Source organism: Hesperophylax consimilis, chromosome 26 (assembly GCF_061612785.1).
Source record: "Hesperophylax consimilis isolate HC1 chromosome 26, BYU_Hcon_1.0, whole genome shotgun sequence".
NCBI classification, from domain to species: Eukaryota; Metazoa; Arthropoda; class Insecta; order Trichoptera; family Limnephilidae; genus Hesperophylax; species Hesperophylax consimilis.
In genome coordinates, this window is record NC_142861.1 from 23,401,048 (window position 1) to 23,421,508 (window position 20,461).

At 35.8% G+C, this 20,461-nt stretch overlaps 1 protein-coding gene across 1 annotated transcript; it reads right to left on the reverse strand.

The window, feature by feature from the left end:
- Window positions 1-2,942: 2,942 nt before the first annotated feature.
- Window positions 2,943-17,602, reverse strand: LOC149411328 (heat shock 70 kDa protein cognate 4-like). Its single transcript, XM_089647575.1, has 2 exons — window positions 17,395-17,602; window positions 2,943-5,570 (listed from the first exon to the last, which is right to left on the reverse strand). The coding sequence occupies exons 1-2, from the start codon at window positions 17,600-17,602 to the stop codon at window positions 3,919-3,921; spliced, it is 1,860 nt and encodes a 619-aa protein (XP_089503701.1). The 3' UTR covers window positions 2,943-3,918.
- Between the last annotated feature and the right edge of the window lie 2,859 nt (window positions 17,603-20,461).

Below are 20,461 nucleotides of genomic sequence, written 5' to 3' on the forward strand. Positions count from 1 at the left end.
TTTTGAACAAACGAACATTTACTTTTTTTATTTATATGAATAGATGATAGAAAGATAGATAAAGGTAATATTTTAGGAAATTCGGAGGCATCTGGCAACATTTTTATGTTTTTTTTTTAATCTGCCTGCAGTGTAATAGTGCTCACATACACGTGTATATCCATGAATCCCACATACATGAACGCGAGTTTCGCATACGTGCACAGGCGATCAATGCCGCTATCTCCTTCGAGCAGGCTCCATTGAAATACCTGAAAAACAGACTCAGCATGCATGACCGCGAATGAAACCGAAATGACCGCGCCCCTGAGTAGAACGCCGTGATCTTGAACAACTAGGAAACAATATTAAATATTACATATTGTGGAGGACTAATAATAAATTATAATACATTTACACGGTAAACAAGCAACTAATTTATACCATATTATTCTTCCGTGATGGGTAGCCAGAAGCAAGTAAAAATTTGTAGATAGGTACTTTATAAGCTGTTTCATTTTTTTATAATTTATAAATAGAAAACACAAACAATATAAAATAAAATTTAATTTATTGCCAAAATCTCAATAGATGCAAACATGGAGTAAAGGAAAAGACCAGAAGTGCCTTCAATATAAATTTAAATAGAAATAAATGTGCCACTGACTTAGCACCTTTTGGCTCTAGACCATTTAGCACGCGGTCTGTCTCTTTTAGACTTGCCTGAAATTGTATATCACCGTCCCGTTTGAATTTAGTAAGCACAGTTTTGCATGGAAATATAGGCCCAAATTAGACTTATATTTGGATCACGAAAAACGCCCATAAGGGACTATAAGCGTTATTTTTTATTATATGGTTACCAGGGCCGGTCATTCTGTATGTCATGTGTATGTGCACAATATAATACAAAATTTTACCTCATTGACATTTTTAGTAATAACCTAAAGAAATATCGATATGAAGTAATGCGTACGATCGATTATTAATATGAGAGTATGGAATGTATCGGGAGCATCTCCTATCCTCTTCCTATATTCCTCTTCCTCTCCCCTTCCTATAACCCTGAATTAATTTTAAGATATTAAAACTTAATTTCCTATGAACTTTAGCATAAGAAACTTCTGTGGCTTGACTTCAGTTCACTTGTATATTTATAATTGTCTAATATTTAAAATCTGTTTGTTTCTTACAAATAAATAAATAAGTTAGCCAAACTTGCCAAGTTAGCTTGGCAAGTCGGAGCGGACTGTTCGGATTGCACTTGCACAGGGCCGGCCCTGACGGTTACAAACAATGTAGAATATAGTGATTTGAACATCCGTCAATATGACGCCGTCACAAATCGGTTATCAGTGTCATTTTAGGTTTTTTGATATTATTTGCCAAGATAAAACAACCCCTGTTCATCACTTATTATTTTGATCAAAATTAATCAGCCCTCAAAAAACTCCAATCTAACAAAAATGCCTTAGATTTTGAGGATATATGCCATCTGTAAGAGAATAGCTTTAAGCTGAAGTCCGAATTAGCAATGATTAAAACCATTAAAATACCGTAGTTTCTTATACTCTCCTCTAGATGTCACTAACAACCATAAATTAGACTGGAATCATCGGTGATAGTAAATTAAGGTTAAACGCAACGCTCGTTGTATTCTACGTGTTCACAGATGGCGTTAATTAATTATTTTTGTTTAAATACGCTTTTGCAAGGTATTGCTTTACAGTATTAAGACAAATTATTTGTTTGCGCCCTCATATACGCAATATGAATATGAATAAATAGTTTTGTCCATATAAAAACTCAATTCTATCGAGAAAGGCATACAAATACAATATTGGATTGAATCATCGGTAAAATATTGTATTTGTGTGCCTTTCTCGAAAGAATTAAGTCTTTAAACGAACAAAACTATTGATTCATATTCATATTGCGTATATACGGGCGCAAACAAATGATTTGTCTTAATATTGTAAAGCAATACCTTGCAAAAGCGTATTTAAACCAAATTAATTAATTAACGCCATCTGTGAACACGTAGAATACAACGAGCGTTGTGTTTAACTATGATTTACTATCCTTTTAAGTTTTTCTGAAATTCCGCTAGATGTCAGCCCTATCAAGATTGATCTATTATTGAATATTTTTATCAGCAATTTAAAAAAAAATCCTGACACTTTTCTAAGAAAATCTACCGAATTCAGTGAATATGTATGGAAGATTCTGAACTTTGGGCAATATTATCCGAAATTCACATTATGGGGAATTCATTATTTTCAAAATTCTCTAACCATCCCCCCCTCATGGATTTGAACCTGTAATATGTGATATAATGAATATTTATCTAGAATTTTTTTAAAGCAAAGATAAATATATTGGATTTTAACATAAATAGTACTATTCAAGATGTACGGAAAAAGGATTGTCCCAATCAAAATAAACTTATGTCAACTTCAAATCAAGGTAAACTTATGTTGTCATTATGTAATCTAACTATATAAATAAAAAAAATAGTTTGTTCTAAATTTTTGATACATCATTGCATTCGAATAAACGTGTTTTTTATATATCTATATTATATAGATGTCACCTGTGACAGCTACAATACATGATTTTCTTTAAAAACAGCGCCATCTGTTGGACGTACAAGCAACACACGCTGATGTTTTAATGAACAGACAGACTGAGCGTATGTTTTTATATACCCATATTATTTGGATGTCACCTGTGACAGGTACAATACATGATTTTTTTTAAACAGCGCCATCTGTTGGACGTAAATGCAACACATCCTAATGTTTTAATGAACAGACAGACTAAGAACAGCAACGAGTGGCGGGGGGTACAGATAGTGAAATATAAAGACGGGAATTTATTTTTATGGTTTTTAATCAAAAACTAAACTTTGAAAGATCAACAATATTAGCAGTCATTTAATTATTATTTAATTAAATGTGAATATTATATAAATCATAATGTGAATATTTTGTCCCTGCAATAATCTGACATAAAACTAAGATATACGGTTCCTTAGCAATTTTATTAAAATGCAATATGCAAGGAATCGTTATCTGTAAAAATACTCCTAAAATTAAAATATTTTATAAAAAACATAAAATTCAAAACCTTGTACAAAAAAATTAAATCTACCCTTAAAAACCTTAAGTGGCAGTATAAAACTTCCCATTCACACAAAATGGCATTGTTCATTGAAAACACAGGAAACACAAGCATTTTGGTCCCATGAACTTTGTCTCAAACTGATATTCAGCACAATTTAAATTATGTCATCTTTTGAACGATCCCCATCGCTTCTCAGAACGAATCCATTGTAAAACAGTTATTAATAGTTAAACATTGTTATAATGTAATGAAATGCAAAGAAAACTTAACTTATTCAAAATGTTATGTATATAAACCAATGTGGTGTTGAAGTTAAAATTTTTCGATGTGAGGCGTCAGGGTGGTTTAAGGTTAAACATTTGAATTATATCATAATATTTTATAAACTATTTATATAAAATAGACAGACTGCCACGGGCGGCGTGGATTTGATTTTTATACAAATGCAAAGTTTTATTCTAAGATTGATGAAATTTATAACACTTGACCTTCAAAACAGGAGGAAGGTCACTTTCTACATGATATTTCGAAAAACCACTCGCCCCTCCCCTTTTCACACCCCTTAATGCAGAATTGATGAAATTTTGCACGCTGACATTCAAAATAAGAGGAAAATTACTGTATGCATGTGTGGCAACGCCAGGCATGTCCCAATCAGCTAGCATATGATATGATACATATGTATCACTAAATTAAATATACCAAAAGGTAAAAAACAAACATTATGATAACTCAAAATAGTGTTAGAATTGATATTGATCAATATCAAATAAAACAAAAATTGAATTTTAAAAACTACCAACATGAAATTACTTATTCGGGACTAAAGATGTTTTCACCAAATTTCATTCCGGAGTTATTTGTAATACATCGTTTGTACTCTGCTTCTAGATCCTCATGTTTTTTTTCATACTCTTCCTTTTTAAACGTCTGGTCCAAGTCTACCCAATTAATGGTCATGTTGCATTTATTTAAAATGATTGCATGGTCACTCCCAAATAAACCATGCTCTTTATCGAGAAGAATAGCCTTGATTTCGTAGCAGAAATCCTGCAGTTTGTTCTTTGCAGTGATAGCATTTCTGATAGTTTCGTCCTCCTTGCGATACTTTTCTGCAAAGTATGTCATGCGATTGATAGCTTTTTTGGTAAGTCGGCCTCTATCGTTTTTGATAGTCAAACACCTATTTTGTCCAGAAAAATTTTCCTTTGCAGAGACGGTGAGTATTCCATTGACATCTAATGTGAACGTCACATATATTTCAACTTCACCCTTGGGCTTGCGGGGTAAATTAGTCAAAGTGAAACAACCCAGATAGTAGTTATCTTTTACTAAAATCCGCTCACCCTGAAACACTTTAATATCTGCGGCAGTTTGGTTATCGCACGTGGTCCAATATATTTTGTTGTGTTCGGTTGGTATTGGAGTGTTACGTTTTATGACTGTACTCATAATTACTCCGCTGGTTTCTATTCCCAGGGAAAGCGGGGTTACATCATGGAGTATGACGTTTGCTGAATAGTCCCCAGTGAGGATGGCGGCCTGCACTGCAGCTCCGTAGGCTACCGCTTCGTCAGGGTTTATGGACTTATTCAATTCCTTGCCATTAAAAAACTCTTGTAAAACTTTCTGAATCTTTGGAATGCGGGTAGATCCCCCAACGATCACAACTTCATCGATTTCAGCTTTGTCCATTTTGGCATCATGAAGACATTGAGTTACAGGCTCGAGGGTGGACCGGAAGAGTTCAGCGTTTAACTCCTCTAATTTGGCTCGGGTGATCGATGTTTGGTAGTCGATTCCGTCGTACAAAGAGTCAATATCGATGCTCGTCTGAGTGATTGAAGAAAGAATTTTTTTAGCTCGCTCGCATGCTGTTCTCAATCGTCTTAGGGCTTTTTTATTGGTTGTGAGATCTTTATTATGTTTCTTTTTAAAGTTTTCCACGAAATGATTGAGCATTTGACTATCCAAGTCTTCACCTCCCAAGTGAGTATCGCCACCTGTAGAAAGGACTTCAAAAACGTCTGCTTCAATAGTGAGAAGGGTCACATCAAAGGTTCCACCACCTAGATCGTAAATGAGAATATTACGCTTATCTACATTCTCTTTTTCCAATCCATAAGCAATGGCGGCAGCTGTAGGCTCATTAATAATGCTAAGAACATTAAGTCCTGCAATAGTTCCTGCATCCTTGGTAGCCAATCTCTGGGAATCGTTGAAGTAGGCCGGCACGGTGATGACAGCATCCTTGACGGCCATTCCGAGGTACGCCTCTGCGGTTTCCTTCATCTTTGTAAGAATCATGGCGCTTATCTGTTCGGGGCAGAAAATTTTCTTGTTTCCTTTGTGTGAAACTTTAATCTTTGGTATTGAGTTTTCATTCACAACTTCAAAAGGCCAATGTTGAATATCTGCCTGAACATTATCTTCTTCGAATTTGCGTCCAATCAGCCGCTTAACACCTGTAACAATTAAAATTGGGTAAAGAGAAATGTTAAATTGGTACCCAGAACGCCAGTAAGAACATTATGGGGTTAATTATCAATTAGTACCATGGACTAATAATAAATACAAATAATGTATGTTCAATTCGTTCCCATCCATTTGATGTTTCGATCACAGCTCTTCATCGAAATAAAAAAACCCTTATATAAATTAATTTTTTATCAGTTTCTAATTTATGTTTGCTAAATAACCTATTGAACATCTTAGCCAGACAAGGAGAACCAAAATATTAGTAACACCAGGCGCCGTTTGGCTCAGGGTCAGCTCGGATCTTACCCGACTAAATTAATATTACTTTTATATGAATTTCATGTGTGTTCATTGACTAATTAAAACACATCAATTGTGGAGTTAGAATCTATTTAAGAAAAAAATATAAGAACTAATTTACCTCCATGAAAGAGTTTTCAAACACATTTGTTTTTACCTTTAATGTGCACTTCTATACAAAACGGTGGGCTTATTCCCAGGGTAATTTATCATTCTAAATAAATGTTACATTTATTTAAATGTTGTGAAAACAAAACGGAAAATTCAACATTTATAAATAAATGTCCGCAAGCGGGGCAGGGAAAGCAAAGGATTGAATGTGGGTGGAAATTAACAGTAAAATACTTTTTGCTTCTGATTATTTTTACCAGTTCTATGCTATTGTTGTTGTGTGGGAAGGAAGAGGACGATCGTAGATGACGTACATACGAGCTCTCGCTAGGACTAGTATAGTCCCAGATTTCTGTACTGAAACACATCCTGCTATTATTACACCATGGAATCCGAAAGCTTACAAATACAAGCAATCAAGGACTATCAATTGCACCACTTAGAATTTTAACAGAAATACCAAGTCAGTGAAAATCCTTCATCTGACATTTGAAGCTTATTCAGATCATTTTGAAGGGAGTTATAGTTCAACAAAATTGCTGGATTAGATACCCATTTTAAAAGCGTTAAAATATATATTGTATGCTTTAAATAGCTTTTACACACACAAATATTGTAATGTATGTTCCAGACAGGAGAATTATACTCATGTTGACTTCTAACAGAGGCAAAATATTAATCAGATGCGACTTTAGACTTTAATATAAATTAGCCTTGAAAGCAGCATCTGATAGAGCAGTGTTCCGCAAAGTGTGCTCCGCGGCACACTGGTGTGCCGTGGCCATTTGTAAGTGTGCCGCGAGTCCCGCGTCACTTCTCACAAAGTGCTCTGTAAATCGGTCTTTACTTTTCTGTGCGGCGCGGCGGCCGGAGGTGGCGTGGGTGGGACTCGATCGCTGCGAAGTGGCCGTGTGCTACGCCGCTACGCTACATTATCACGTGTACTACACTACATAAGTGGTGTGCTATTGCTAAATTATCACGTGATTGCGCACGAGCTATCGGGGTGCATGTGCGTGACAACATTACATTAAAAAAGATTTCAACATAAAATTTAAAAAAGAAGAATGGGTAGCAAAACTTGCATATCTGGTGGACATATTCGCTCAATTAAATGAGCTGAACAAAAAAATGCAAGGAAGAAATTGTAACATTTTAACGTCTTCGGACAAGATTGAAAGCTTTCGCGCTAAGTTGGTGCTATGGATCAGCCACGCTACCAATGGTAGTAACGAAATGTTTCCAAATGTCATGGCTGCCGATTCAGAAAAAAAAGTGCAGGCTTTGATAGTGAAACACTTGGAGCTGTTAGCAGAAAAAATGAACTCATATTTTCCTAAGTGTGACCTGCAACCTATGGACTGGGTAAGAAATCCATTTTCTGAAAGCATTTCCCTTGGACATTTACCAATAAACGAGCAGGAAGAATTCATGGAGCTTAAAACTGATCGGACACTAAAATTAAAATTTTCTGAAACAGAGTTAGCACATTTTTGGCTCCACGTAAAAAATGAGTATCCACTGCTGTCAAAGCGAGCTATTGCAATTCTATTACCATTTGCCACGACCTATTTATGCGAATTGGGGTTTTCAACTCTCACAACGATATAGTCAAAAAAAGAGAACGCCTGAGGACGATCGACGAAGAGATGCGAGTAGCGTTATCAACGATTGTTCCAAATTTTGATCGTCTGAGTTCAGTTAAACAGGCTCACATTTCGCATTAAACATCTTTTCATGTTATATTGATTTTAATAATAAATATTAATAAAATATTGTTTTTGGTAAATTTTGGTTCGGAGTGGCCACGCTTATTACGAATAATTTTTAGAAAAAAACTTTAGATATGCCGTAATTACTATAAAAGGAAACTTTTTGGCTTGGTGGCGGCGGAAAAAAATGCATTTTAATTATCAATTGCGAAAAATTAAAATTCACTTCTTGAACCGATTCGGTGACAGTTCGCGGTCATTCTGTCACTGTTATGTGATAAATATCAATCATAATTACACAAACCCAGCTAGACAAACCCTGCTTTGCCAAACAAAGCATTCAAAACCTGGGATGTTTTTTTTAAATTATGATGACATGCAGCTTTCGTAGTTTAACCCGAAAGTTCGCCGTTATTCGTAATAAGCCTAGCCAATCCTATCCAAAATTTACCTTGTTTTTTTTTCTTTGGTGTACCGTTGAAATTTCTTGATTAGTTAAGTGTACCGTGAACATAAAAAGTTTGCGGAACACTGTGATAGAGTACTACCTATGTCAGAGGGAAGCTCGTTTCAGAGAAGTGATACTTGAACTTTAAAAAAATGTGAAGTTATGGGTGATGACTTAAAGCAAGAGTGGCCAATCCGCAACCCGCAGGCCGCGTGCAGTTCGCTGGGTACCTATCGGGTTTAACAACAGATGGTTCTCCAGGAATGGTTGGGAAACACGAAGGTTTAGTAAAATTGATTGAAAGTGAGGCCTGCAAAGTTGGTAATATTTTGGTGCTAAATTTTCATTGCATTTATTCATCAGGAGAATTTATGTTTCAAGTCCCTTAAAATGGATCATGTCATGAAGGTGGTCATCAAAACAGTGAACTTTATTATTAAGCCGAAGGGGTTGAATCACCGTCAGTTCCAAGAGTTTCTCAAGTGATTGATGAAAGGATTAATGACATTACATTTTATGCAGAAGTAAGATGGCTGACCCGTGCCAAAATATTGAAAAGAGTGTTTGATTTGAAGCAAGAAATACAACCATCCTTTGCAAGCAAGTCAAAAAGTATCCCAGAATTTGAAGACAAGGAAGGGGTGGGTTAGCGACTTTGTATTTCCGGTCGATATAGTTGGCCAACTAAATGTTGTTAATACCTGTCTACAGGGAAAGATCAACTAATTAATAACATGTATGATCTTATTTCCGCATTCCAAATAAATCTTGGGCTTTGGGAACAACAGTTAACTCACTTTTCTACATTGTTATTGCAGCCAGATGTCATACAAATGGCGGCGGATAAATACGCTTCGTTGATATCCGACTTGAACCTGGAATTTGAAAACCGATTTTAAAAAGCATCATGTGGTTTTTGCTGCATTTGCAACGCCATTCTCCGTAGACGTGAATTTATTGACAGAAATTTTACAAATGGACCATTTTGAAATGTGTTGTGATGCACAGTTAAAGGAGAAATTCAATCAGGTTGGATTGGAAGAGTTTTACAAAACATATTTGGACAAGAAGAAATATCCTGCATTTTACAAACATGCTCTATCCATGATTTCGCTATTTGGAAACACTTACACGTGTGAACAGCTTTTTAGTAGAAGCATATTAAATCTCAAATGAGAACACAAATCACTGATGAGCATTTGGAAAAGTGTTTACGTGTACCAACAACATTAATCGTTATCAACATTGATGCACATAGTTCTGACAAACAAAATCAGACGTCTCAATAAATTTATTATATTTTGTATTTTTTTTTGTATTGCCTAACTCTAATCTAATAAATATGTTTTATTTGCATTTTTGTTACATCTTCTTAACCACTCGGAACATTAGAACGTCAAAAGACGTAAATATGATAATAGCGGTCAAGACATTAGTACGTCTTTTCACGTAAACGCGCGAGATTTTACAAAAATCGATTTATTTCCATCACTAGTATACGGATTGCCATGATTTAAAAAACAGAGTATCGATAATGAATAACGCTACGCGTCTGCATTCAAGAATATCTATGGAATGTAGAGGTGCATTATCTGAGTCGATTGAATATGTCATCTTGTTCGTTCATAATTTATTGCGTTTTTAAATAATTTATTAAAAATATTTTAGTTTGGACGGTTAATATTTTGAGGTGACTAATAGTTTTTAATTATATTTCTTCAATATATAAAGTGTTATTTCTTTATGATACTCAGAAAAAAGTACATTTTTCACAGCTTTGAAATAATGGTCAGCGATTTTTACATATTTTTGACGTTTTCAGAAAATGTATATTTAGACACGCAAATATTTACGTATAACAAAACAATACGATAGTGAATTTCATAATCTTTCCAAAACATTTTTTAGAATGAGGCTACGTTTCCCAAAACGTGAGTTATGAAGCTTTTAACAAAACTCGTGAATAACACAAAAATTTTCGCATTTTGACAGTTCGCAAAGGAACATAAAGTAAATAAAAGTCCTTTTCTGAGAGGTTAATAAAACAATATATTTCTAGTTTGCTTTGAAGTTTACAGAGGCAGTTTTACTATTTTGTGACATTTGTTAAAAGATAAAAACAATATATTTCTTGTTTGCTTTGAATAATAAAAGAATTTTTTTTGTACGGCTTGGTAGGAATACCCATTTCTTCAAATCTGGCTGCTTAAAAGGTTGGCCACCATAGACATATGAATATTAGTAGACCTGCCCTAAGTGATTAAAAGCGTATTATTCCCCACTCCCCATACCGGTTCCATTGGAGCCGGCTGTGCTCGCGTCTGGCCTCCTGTTAATTTAGAAAACGTGACGTCATCATTCATGTGCGAACTATGGTCGAGGCATCATCGGTTCATTTTACGAAATAACACGGCAAAATGGTGGCTTGTACTATGAAAACTTGTAAAAATAGATGTGAAAAAGAGAATAAACCCAATTGTCGTATTACATTCCATATATAAGCATTATTTTACTTTATTTTAAGCATATTCACATCGTATAATATGGATCAGTTGTAGAAACATATCGTCGCATTAATTCGTAGACTGCGTAACTCCAAATTTTTTGAAAATACGTTTTTAATGCCATCTGGTGTTAAAATTAGACCCGCATCAACTAGTAAAACTCGAAAATTTAAAAAAAAATTAACCTTTCAGATAAACACAAATTAGGAAACTGCGTAAAATTATGGTGCCATTTTTACTTGCGAATACTTCGTAACTCCTTAATTCAGTATTGGCCGGTGAGCCGTGCACGCTTGTTGTGTTTTTGACTGAGGAAATTTATTTACGGTGTAATAGTTTTACCGTGAAATTAACTGAGATAAGTTGATTAATCAATTTTGAACATTTTATAACCTTAATTTTAATTGTGAAGTCACGAATAGTGTTTTGTATCTGTAGTCTAAACTGACGTCTTCTGCACCGTGTGACGCTCTGCCGTAGCTCTCTTGTTTTATGTGCCTCTGCGGTTTCGTAAATACCTAATAGGTCCTTGTTCTGTGATTATCTCTTCTTCAAGGTCACCATCTCTTTGCAAGTGGATCTCCTCCTGATGCATATCCGGATCCGGTTCTTCACTGTCCTCTTCAAACAAACCCAAAATATTTTTGGTGGAACGTGCGGCAATTCCATCTCGTCTCTCCTCAGACACAGTCCGTTCTCTGTCAGGCATCTTCCGCGGGTCAAGCACATGTCTTGGTATGCCATCTACTTCGATGTTGTTGACTGAAGTAAGTCCTGTCACCCTTCCATGCACGATGTGCATCTCCCATCTACTGGTTTAACCGCAAGAAGATCGCCCACTTACAACTGAGTCAATACTTCCTCTTCTATATTCACTTGCGCAGAAGGGTGTCTCCACGAGTGTGAAGTGTGAACTATACTAGACAGCGCAATACCTCGATCATCCTGACTTTTTGCAGCCAAAGATTGTACCGAAACACTGCCTGCAGGGGATCGCTTCCACTTCTGGCTGCAGTTCTCTTTATTGTTTGATGATGTCGTTCAACTATACCGTTTCCAGCTGGTCGGTATGCCGCGCAAAATCTTTGACGAACATTCCATCTCTTACACTTATCTGTAACACTGTAGGAACAAAATGCAGTACCATTGTCCATGAGAACTACTTTGGGCGGGCCTCTTTCCCGAAACACTTCTTCCAAATGTCTGATAATCGAAGCTGCATTATCTGACTCGATTTCCCGCCACACGGTAAATCTACTTGGACCGCAATCGATAAATGTGAGTAAACATTTCCTACCGAAATGAGTAACATCAACTGCCAAGCGACTCCAGGTTGTCACAACATTAAGATTACCCGCTTCATGGGATGATGGTGGAGGGTCAATTGTCCTGCATTGTACGCAGGAACGCACGCATCTATCGACGTCCTTTCTTCTCGCCTCGGGATCGACCAGCCGGGCAAGATGAAGCGTTCACTTTACTCCAAAGTGATGCTGAGCATGAAGAGTTTCTACGCTTAAAGCACATGTTTGCTCACCAGTTCCACTTTCAAGTCTCTCCCACCTATCTTCACACTCTGAGGAGTCTCTTTCAAAACGTTTCCTGTCATGGCTACTCTTTGCCCGGGTCTTGCAAACCCTAGTAAATACATCAGTTTTATTTCTACAGGACAACAAGGGTGATCGACAATGTCAGATCAAATTCTTCTACAATCTCCTTCATCAACTCCAAGCGTCACTTAACGATCATCTCTGACACGACTACTCCCGGTCAGTGTAGATCTCACCCAGCACAAAACCGTCGCCGAATCTGTAATTTTTTTTTTTTTTTTTTTTTTTTTTTTTTTAATTTTTTTTTGTTACATACATGGTTTTAAAATACAAATTATGTTTTTTACATACATATTAAAAAAAGAAAGAAACAATGCGAATTACAGAAAAGTATATGTACACATGCACATATGTATACATATATAGTGTATTACACACCATACATAACATACACACACAATACACGTACACACACACGAGTTCATAAACAGCATATACATAAAAATAATAATATGCATAAATGTATGATAGCAAAAAAATCCCACATAGGCATCGCCAGTTCGTGGGTATACTTGTGTTTCTTTAAGGCAGTTCAGTTAAAATTACTCTAAATATACATATTTTATCTTTGTAGAAAATTGAAAAGAAAAGAATGAAAATATTTATAGTAAAATCATTATTTACTGTATTTACGGGATTAAATATGAAAAATAAAAGTTAATAAGGATTTGTTAAAAGTTAATAGAGATTAAGATCAGATGTTACAGCAGGTAAATATTAATATCTATGGTATTTATCCAAGACTTTATTACATTTTTATGTTTCCTGTAGGATGATATATTTTCACATTTGATTTCTGTATTGGTATAGAGTGCATTATAAATTTTTGGTGTAATAAAATAAGCATGTCTTTGCGCAAGCCTTGTTTTGCACAGTGGAACTTTAAATACATTATTTACCCTATTACTAGACCGATTTTCATTTTTTATAAAAAGAAAATTTCGAGCAAATATATATTTTAAACATTGTGTACAGTAAATTTTTCTTATCTCTAACAATTTAGCCTCTTCGAATAATTGCAAGGAGGGGTAGGTCATATCTTTATGCAACATTATTTTTAGTATTAGTTTTTGTGTTATTTCTAGTGGCTTAATATGGGTGTTATAAATCCCCCCCCATGCAATTATTCCATAAGATACTGATGATTGCACCAATGCATGATACACCAATTTGATTCTTTTGATATCTACTATGTTATTTAAACGTTTAAAAATATAAGTTAAATATCTAAGTTTATTTACAAGCTTTTCTACATGATTTGTCCATTTGAGTTGGCTGTCTATTATAATTCCTAAATATTTAACTGTATTCCCCGATTTCATTTCTGTACAGTTAGTGCATAAGACAGGATTGCAAGTATTTTTGTGAAACCTTATACTTAGATGAGTTAAGGGTGCCGCTTTTTTGGTATTATAAAAAGGAATATATATAGTTTTTTCACAGTTCAGAGTTAGAAGGTTTTGATTGAGCCATTCTTTGACAATAATTGTGCACTTATTTGCATTTTTAGAGACCTCGTCCCAGGATTTACCATGAACTGTGATTGCAGTATCATCAGCATACGAGAAAAGTTTTCCCGGAATACTAATATTACATAGGTCATTAATATAAATTAGAAACAAAAGCGGACCTATAACTGTTCCTTGTGGAACCCCATGTCTCATAGATGCTGGTTTACTAATATTTACGCCAATTTTTGTGGATTGTCTGCGATCAAGTAAATAATTTGTTAAAAGTGACAGACAATTGTTTTTGATTCCCATATTATTAAGTTTTCCAAGCAGTTTATTATGATTGACGGTATCAAAAGCCTTTTTTAGGTCTAAGAATATTGTTAAACTTTTCATATTTGAATCTAGATTGGTGTATAATTTTTTTGTTAGATTAAATAAAGCATCATCAGTACTAAGACCTGATCTGAAACCATATTGGTGTGGTGACAAGAGTGCATTAGATTCTAGAAACTCTAGTACTTGTATCTTTATGATTTTTTCTAATATCTTTGCAAGTTGGGATATCAGCGATATTGGTCTGTAGTTGTCAAGTTTAGAGATCGATCCAGATTTATGTATGGGTACAATAATTGAGAGTTTAAATGCATTTGGGAAAATGTTTTTTTCAAGGCAGGAATTAAAAATGTGTTGTAAGGGCATAGAAATGTGTTGTTTAATAGACTTGATTGTGATACAGCTTAATTCATCTGGACCATTGGCTGTATTTGTTTTAAGATTGTCAATGTGTTTTATAATTTCAGATTCAGTTATCCGTTTAAATTGAGATAAATTAGGAGTATATTCGGGGGTGGGTATGTCTATTTGGGTTGATTTATGTATACTGTTTTGAAATGAGGGATTATTATTTATTAAATCTGCGGCAACGTTTGTAAAGAAATCATTGAATTTATTTGCGATTTTTCCTACATCCGTTATGACTATTTTATCGTCTGTTACAATTTTTTCGGGAAATCTTTTTATTTTGTGTGTTCTATTCGTTATTTCATTTATGACTTGCCATGTTTTTTTAGAATCATTATCAGCTTTTTGCAATTGGTTTGCATAGTATTCTTGTTTACATTTCTTCATAAGAATATTAAAAAAATTTCTATAGATTATGTATTGCTGACGTAAATTTCCATTAGATGGTACACCTTTTACCATACAGTAATTCTCATGGTTTTTGTAAATTTTGTACAGTTTGTTCCTGTGTTGACTTGCAATTATCAGTCCACGCGTGGTCCATGGTTTAATTTTTTTATGTTTTCTTTTAGGTGTTCGTGTTAATTCTAGACTATTTTTGATATTATTATTTAATATCGAATAGAATGTATTCAGTGATTGATTTGGGTCATCATTGGATAAAACTTGGTTCCAAGTTTCTTTTTTTAGAGAATTGTTTAGTGTTTGGTAGTTAATTTTATTTTTTTCCACTTGTTGTTCTTTAGTTGTATGATGAAAATTTAATTTACTGTGACCGAAAAAGGTTGGGTAGTGGTCTGTGATATCGAATTTTAGGACAGCTGATCTGGGTATAAAATTTTTATTAGTTTTGAGTAATATATGATCGAGGCAAGAATCAGCGTGATGGCCATATCTAGTGGGTTTATTTATGTAAGACAGATAACCCTCGCTATATATTACATTTAGATATTCGTTTGCAATAGGGTTTAGGATCGAATTATCAATGTTGATGTTTATATCACCTACAATAAATGAGAAATCGGATTGATTGCAATTATTTTCATTTATAAAATATTTAAGTTCTGTAATAAAGGATTTAGAGTCTAAGGAAGGGGAGCGATATATAGCAAGTATAGAGTATTTTTTACTGTTATGTGTGAAGGATAAATGTATGGCATTAGAATACTTAAATTTGGGGATATTAATTATTACGTTAGTTATTTTATTTGAACTGTAAAATATTGAGAGACCATCGTGAGAAGTATGTTTACAGGGTAGTGAGTAAGTCTCATAATCGGAGATGTGGTAGGGTATTGAGTCACGCATTTGCGTTTCGGTAAGTATGATTACATTTGGACGAAAATCTAGAGAATTGAGGAAAATACAGAAATCATCAAAATGTTTGCGTATGCTTCTTATATTTAAATTTATTAAATTGAAATCTGTATTTCCCTCAATTATGTAGTTATTTAGTTCTGTCATATTTTCATAAACCTTAGTGTCTGGGACCGAAAAATCGTCATAGTAATCCATTTTCAAATTTAATTATATAAATTTCTTACTCTAGTAGGTACATGATTATTGGGTTGGAATGTCGTTAACATCATTTATTCTTATTATAGGGGATTCTTCGTTCTTTCTCAGTAATACATTTCCATCCTTCGTCCAAACGTATTTATATCCCAAAGATTTGGTAGATTTTGTTAACCAAAGAAGTTGTTTATTCTTTGGGGTAAGTTTATCATTTATGAATATTTTTTCAGTTGATTCTGAGTACCTGATGTCCTTGGGAGTGAAGATTCCTTTATTTTTTTTTTGTTTGATGACCTTATCCTTCGTTTCCTTTGTATCAAATTGAATAGTAATAATTTGTTTCACCGGGTTGTTATAGTAATTCACCAATGAGTTATTTTTTAGGAGGTCACTACAGTCTAGTGTCGACATCAGCATTAATGTCAGTAAATAATCAGTAATGATCTCCAGAGTTTGAAAATTTCACTTGAGAGTCAGATTTAATCCCTTAAGTAAGGAAAAGTACCAGCATTTACAAGACTTAAAACAGAAATTAGAAAAGGATTACCACTCCTTTAACGATAACCTTCCGCATCATTAAAATCATTAAAATGCATCTAAATAGACTGCCTCGACATACACATACATTGTTGTGTTTTATTTTGTAAATGTAAAATTCCTATCTCCCAAATTTTCCGCTAGGTTGTTCATAAAACTGTTCGCAGAAAAGTATGTATCTCCATTCTCGGTTTTTACGTAAACTTCGTAACTCCGATTTGAAATAGAAAGCCTTAACTTACAAAAGTTTAATGATTGAAAATAAATTTCCAAATATATTATATGTTCGAAACATAAATAAAAAGAATAAGCCGTCTTTCATTTTTTTTCACTACGAGGTTTTTTGTGCCTCCTGTAAAATTTTACATTTGGGAGTTACGCATTCTACGAATTAATGCGACGATATACTATCACATCGAGATACGTCTGGACGCGAAACACAAAGCTGGTTGGTTGCTGGGAAGTAAATTATGAACATTTATAAAAGTGTCTTAACTAAATACGTAAACGAAAAAATATTCGACTCTGAAAATAGAAGAAATTTATTTTGCCATATTTGGACTTTGCAAATTTGTTCATAACGTGGCGAGTAATTTGCGCTCCCATGTAAAAATGTCTATTCATTCTGTCTGCACAATGCAAAGTCAGAAGAACTATATCGCAACCCGGTTGTTGGGCACGCAAGGGAAGGGAATCTTTTTACGAAAAAATAAACGATTATCACATGGGACGTTAATAGTTTTAGGAAAATTTAATATTCGGCAGGCAGGGGGTCTACGGAAAAAAAAAATTTGGCAAGTGGTCTACGGGGCAAAAAAATTTGGGAACCTCTGATTTAAAGGGTTCGCTCGTCATTTAAATAAAATTCAACATTCTCACCGTAAATAGTATTTTGGTGGTTCATGGCCACCTGGTTCATGGCGGCTTCTCCCACGAGGCGCTCCGTGTCCGTGAATGCCACGCACGAGGGCGTTGTGCGACTGCCCAGGTCGTTGGCGATGACCTCCACCTTGCCGTGCTGGTAAACTGCCACGCACGAATTGGTTGTGCCAAGGTCAATGCCGATGGCCGGTGCTTTGGTCGCCATCTAGAAATATATTTTTTTTAGAAAGCTAAAAGCTTGACAATAGTGGGTCGTCTACCAGGGTTCATTCCAACCGGAATGTAAAATCCGTAGTGGATAAGAGAGAAGCGAAAGATTTGACATATTTGCAATTCCATTTTCGCATTCCTTTTGAATGACTCACAGTGAACTAGTTAGTGTCTGTTCACTGTTCAGGAACATGGAAAACACCATTGCATTTGTAGAAAACGCTCTACAGAATTAATGCTTGAGCTTAGGCTATGTAGAAACGTATATGTATGCTCATCGTTGTGTCCACATGCACGACCAGTTCGATACAAGACGCCATGGACATACCAACAAGATGCTCAGTCAAATTGTAAATTTCTGTCAAACACTGAGCAAGAATTACAGTCCTCGAATGTTTTTTGCATCTGACCGTTGGCTCGATTTCGAACAAAAAAGCATTGAGTGAGACAAAGTTCAAACGATCCTAAAACCATTGAGCATGAACAAGCGTGAGGGAGTTGAAAAAGCAAGGGTGGTAAACTCTTATTTAAATTAGCAATTGTAAAGGGGCAAGTTGTGTACATCTGGGTATCCATATTTTTTTTATTATTTTTTTATGTGACACCTCACAAGAGCGTCCCTGCCTGTTCGGTGTACTGACAGGGAAACTATGTCAGCACCCGGTTGGGCGGCGTTGTGAGGCGGAATAAGGTAAGGGCTGTAGGAAGGGATTTGTTAATGCGGGCCTTGAAGAGGCTCGGATTATAGGAGGGAAGAAAAACAGATGCCGGTAGCTCGTTCCACATACGAGCCGACTTACACAAAAACGAGTCGTAAAAACGGCCCGTTCTCATGAAGCCAACGTCAACCGTGAACGGGTGTTCAGCTCGTGTCCGTCGAGTTTCGCGCGCGTTCACCGGTGCATCAGGAATCAATGCTGCTAGCTCCTTGGAGCAGGCTCCATTGAAATACCTGTAGAACAGACACAGCATGCCTACATTGCGTCTATGCATTAGAGAAGGCAATCGGTCTGTTAACAACGGATTGTCAATCAGACGGATCACTCTCCTTTGCACAGATTCAAGCAGGTTTATTAAGTATTTTGGGGCACCAGCCCAAAGGTGGCTCCCAAATTCAATAGTTGGGCGGACTTGAGACTTGTACAGGGTCAGCAGCTGGTCACTGTTGAAGAATCTCCTAGCCCTGTACAAGACGCCCAACTTTTTGGAGGCCTGATTTACTCAGGCTTCTATGGATCCCCGATACTTGAGCTGGTCTGATATAGTAACTCCAAGCATTTCAATGGAGTCTTTATTGGGGAGAGTGCTCCCATCAAATTGCACCAGACAGTCATTGATCTCCCTCTTTGCCGAAATCAGACACGCTTGGGTTTTTGAGACGTTGAAACTGACCAAGTTGGCCTTACCCCAGGCACGAACCATATCGAGGTGGTGGTCAATTTTTTGCTTCAAAACTTCCCGAGCTGTTCAGACATCATGGGTGGAAGGGGGCCTGTCAAAAAGATAACCCTCGTGAACGGTGCTGTCATCAGCGTAGCAGTGAATTGGTGCACATTCAACGAGATTGTTGATGTGCAATAAAAACAGCGTCGGAGACAGCACAGATCCTTGTGGCACCCCCGCATTGATTTGGTGCGGTGAGGAAGAAGAGCCGTCAACCACGGTTTGAATTGTTCTTGCCCTCAGAAAGTCCGCAATCCAACTATGCAGGGTTGGGTGGATCCCATACGATGGTAACTTCCCGATAAGCGCCCGGTGCCAGACTCTGTCAAAGGCTTTGGAGATATCCAACACAACAGTTTGAGTTTCACCAAAACGCTCCATGTACCGCCCCCAAATATGCGTCACATGTCCGAGTAGATCAAATTATTTTTTATCAGCTTCTCTAAAACTTAAAATTTTGTATATATATAATTTTTTTATCGGCTTCTCTAAAACTTAAAACATCATATATATTATATATAATTTTTTTATCATTAAGTTATAAAATACAGGAATGAAATGAAAATTTGAAATTAAAGGAAGTATATTTTTAAATATTAAAAAAAAATTCTCACAAAGATAAAGCCTGTTTGTGGGTATTATAATAATTAATAACATATATTTCTACCATTAAAGATTTTATTATTTGGTTCTTAGAAGAAACATAATATAAAATGAAGTTGTAAGCGGAAAAATATTTAAATAAGAAGTAAAATTCCATCCATGAGTAAATACGGGTTGTAATAATTGCAAGTACCTGAAGGATTTTAAAAAGCGATTCCTTTTTTAAGTAAAAATGTAGATGTCATTCTATGACCCACTAGGTTTCACCGAACTACTCAGTTACGACATGTGATGGAATATGTTTCTATCACACGTCGCCACTCATCACGCTGCTACAAGCTCGACGGGATCATGTGATACCCATTCTTTCTCCTCCGTTACCGAGCTGCTGGAACAAGACGGAGTGCGTATCACGTGACCCACTAGGTTTCACCGAACTACTCAGTTACGACATGTGATGGAATATGTTTCTATCACACGTCGCCACTCATCACGCTGCTACAAGCTCGACGGGATCATGTGATACCCATTCTTTCTCCTCCGTTACCGAGCTGCTGGAACAAGACGGAGTGCGTATCACGTGACCCACTAGGTTTCACCGAACTACTCAGTTACGACATGTGATGGAATATGTTTCTATCACACGTCGCCACTCATCACGCTGCTACAAGCTCGACGGGATCATGTGATACCCATTCTTTCTCCTCCGTTACCGAGCTGCTGGAACAAGACGGAGTGCGTATCACGTGACCCACTAGGTTTCACCGAACTACTCAGTTACGACATGTGATGGAATATGTTTCTATCA